The sequence below is a fragment of the Tachysurus vachellii genome, chromosome 26, assembly GCF_030014155.1.
Source record: "Tachysurus vachellii isolate PV-2020 chromosome 26, HZAU_Pvac_v1, whole genome shotgun sequence".
NCBI classification, from domain to species: Eukaryota; Metazoa; Chordata; class Actinopteri; order Siluriformes; family Bagridae; genus Tachysurus; species Tachysurus vachellii.
In genome coordinates, this window is record NC_083485.1 from 2,125,537 (window position 1) to 2,128,036 (window position 2,500).

Below are 2,500 nucleotides of genomic sequence, written 5' to 3' on the forward strand. Positions count from 1 at the left end.
TATTTAACTCTCTGTTGAAGTGATAATAAGAGTTTACAGTTTGCTGAACCAGTGCACAGGTTTAGACAAAGTGCATGGTTTTGCTGTGCATTTTTTTCTCTTTCATCATTTCCTCCCAATATAGTATCGGTTTAGACTGTCTTAAGAAAATCGCTGTGGTATTTCCCAAACTAACCCAAACTTCCTCCTCCGTCTGTGAATTAGGCAAGAACTGAAGGATTGGTTGTTTTAGCCAACCTCTTCCCCTGTACTTTCCCTGTACTCATACTCTTATGTATTTATTCAGTAATTTATTTATTTATTTATTTGTTCATTCACTTATTTATTTATCAGTATTTATTTAACAGTAATCACACATTTTGTTTTGTACGAATGATTTTTTTTCCTTTAATTTTAAGTACTGAAGAATCTAATCGATGCTGCAGATGTACTGAGTTACACAAATAAAAATACTGAACAGTTAAAAGTGTGTATTTGTGACTTTTATAAGCACACGTGTACAGATGGGTGGGGAGTTGTACAAAATCAGAAAAATCAGAAATAACACCTTAAAAGGCTTCATTATCACAGGATCTAAAACACGTTATGTAATATTTTGTGTGTTTTGGGCCCATAAAAAGGATGTATTTATTTTCCTTAATTTCTTACAAAAGCTCATTTAGCTAACGAGAAATTTTCAGTTACCAGTTTGGCGATGTGCAGACAGCATGTCGAAGTCATCACACACATGGGTTAGGTTTGACCCTATCGTCAGGAGTTTGCAGGTTTTACTCCTTACATTGAAGCGACGGTCAGGTGTGTCAGAGAGCAGGACTCTCTCCGCTGTCAATCAGAGAGACGTTAGCCAATCACAAGCTTCTGGGATCTTTATGTAGAAGAGGCTCGGTTAGCGCCTTCCTCAAAGTGTGCCGTGCTCGTTAAGCTGTGCCGTGAGCCTTAAGCTAAGATGTACCAGATGCCTCAAGCCTAATCCTCTGCACCGCCCGCACACACTAAAGAAGGTCCAAATTGCAAAATTAAAGCAAAAAACGATCGTAAATTTTCACGATATTCCCAAAGTGTTCGAAAGTCACAAAAGGATCATTAAAAGGCTAAAACTATCATTGTAACTGGTGCAGAATTCGTGTCATTAGTCTGGCTGCGTAAATGTTTTTACTGTGAAAATCAAACAATGAAAAAAAAAAAAAGGGTTAAAAGTTAGTGGCGTTCATTTGGAATGAACGATCAAAATAAACCATGAGCTCATTTTTCACTTCAGCAAGACAAAGTGTAGTGATTGTATGGAGATTGGCATAAGCAGATTATTCTTCAGTGTTTAATTGGTCCATCGTGATGAACGCTTCTTCATAGCGAGCTGCGATTGGTCGACACGCGATCATACGCTGCTGTTGAGTCTGGGTGCCGTCTAGGGGGAATAAAAAAAAAAAAACAGTCCGGAGCGGTTAGGGTTATTCCATCAGGCCAAAGTTGTTTTTTTTTTCTACAAGACTGGAGCTTTAAGGCTTAAGCAGTATACAGTAAGTGTTAGAATCTTGTCTAATAGAAATATCCGCTTTTAATCACATCCAGTTCTTTAGAAGTGTGACTCAGATGTTGGTGAAGTTAAGGACACGTTGGGACTAACTGCTAACTATAAACGTTAGCTAACATGAGACAACATTCAGACGTTAAGCGTAACGCATATTTTGATATTGTTACAGAACATGATAATGTTCGCTATATGACCAAAGGTTTTTTTGACACCTGACCAACTCTCCCATATGTGGCAACTTCAACACCATGGGCATGCTCTTCAACAAGAGCATTATTTTCCCCCTTTACTGTTATAACAGCCTCTGCTCTTCTGGGAAAGCTTTCCAGTAGATTTTGAAATGTGACTGTAGGGATTTGCCCATTCTGCATGAGGTGAGAGGTCCTTAAGCACTGAGCAGTGTTCGATGCGTTTCTGTTTATCTGTTCATGTTTCTCTGACTGGAACAAGAAACACGGTGGTTCTAAAACGTATAGAGTTCATTTCATTATCGGATTATAAGCTATGATTCAGGTTTAATGTTAAACTGATAGACGTAACAGATATGTCTGATCTCTCATCTCTGCTATCTGACTGCTTTTGGTCTTGGCTAGAACTCACGTTCTGTCTCTGGGTGAACCAAACAGAAAAAAAAGGTGTATCTCACCACAGCCAGGTGTCCATTCTTGGCCTTTACCACTCGTAGCTCTGCCCCAGAGGTGAAGTCAATTATGCCCTCTTTGCCCCGGGCTATTGCAAACCTAATTCTGAGTGAGAGAGAGAGAGAGCGAGAGAGAGAGCGATCAGGGTCAGAATACCTTTTTTAACCTCATCACACACACACACACACACACACACACACACACCTGTCATGACTGACATTGACGTTGTGTATCTTGTCTGACAGAATGGCCAGCTTGGTGACAGCCTCGATCACGTGGTCGCTCTGCAGCACAAGGTCGCCCTTAAAGTGGAAAAGTCGAGAGTCAC

The 2,500-nt window shown here is 40.0% G+C and overlaps 2 protein-coding genes across 3 annotated transcripts in view; one reads left to right on the top strand and one right to left on the bottom strand.

The window, feature by feature from the left end:
- The window catches only part of LOC132841207 (uncharacterized), a 7,325-nt gene extending 6,979 nt beyond the window's left edge, over positions 1–346 (top strand). Inside the window, exon 5 of the mRNA XM_060863479.1 lies at positions 1–346. This exon is cut by the window's left edge and continues 1,467 nt beyond it. The gene's annotated coding sequence lies outside the window, so the exon portion shown is untranslated.
- Positions 347–467: 121 nt separating this feature from the next.
- Positions 468–2,500, bottom strand: part of myo1ca (myosin Ic, paralog a) — a 25,258-nt gene continuing 23,225 nt past the window's right edge. For both annotated transcript variants that reach the window (XM_060863383.1, XM_060863382.1), the window contains exons 30-32: positions 2,377–2,474; positions 2,178–2,277; positions 468–1,405 (exon numbers count right to left, since the gene is read on the bottom strand). In XM_060863383.1, the coding sequence (XP_060719366.1) occupies positions 1,376–1,405; positions 2,178–2,277; positions 2,377–2,474 (228 nt within the window). In that variant the 3' untranslated portion in view covers positions 468–1,375. The remainder of the gene's footprint in view (positions 1,406–2,177; positions 2,278–2,376; positions 2,475–2,500) is intronic.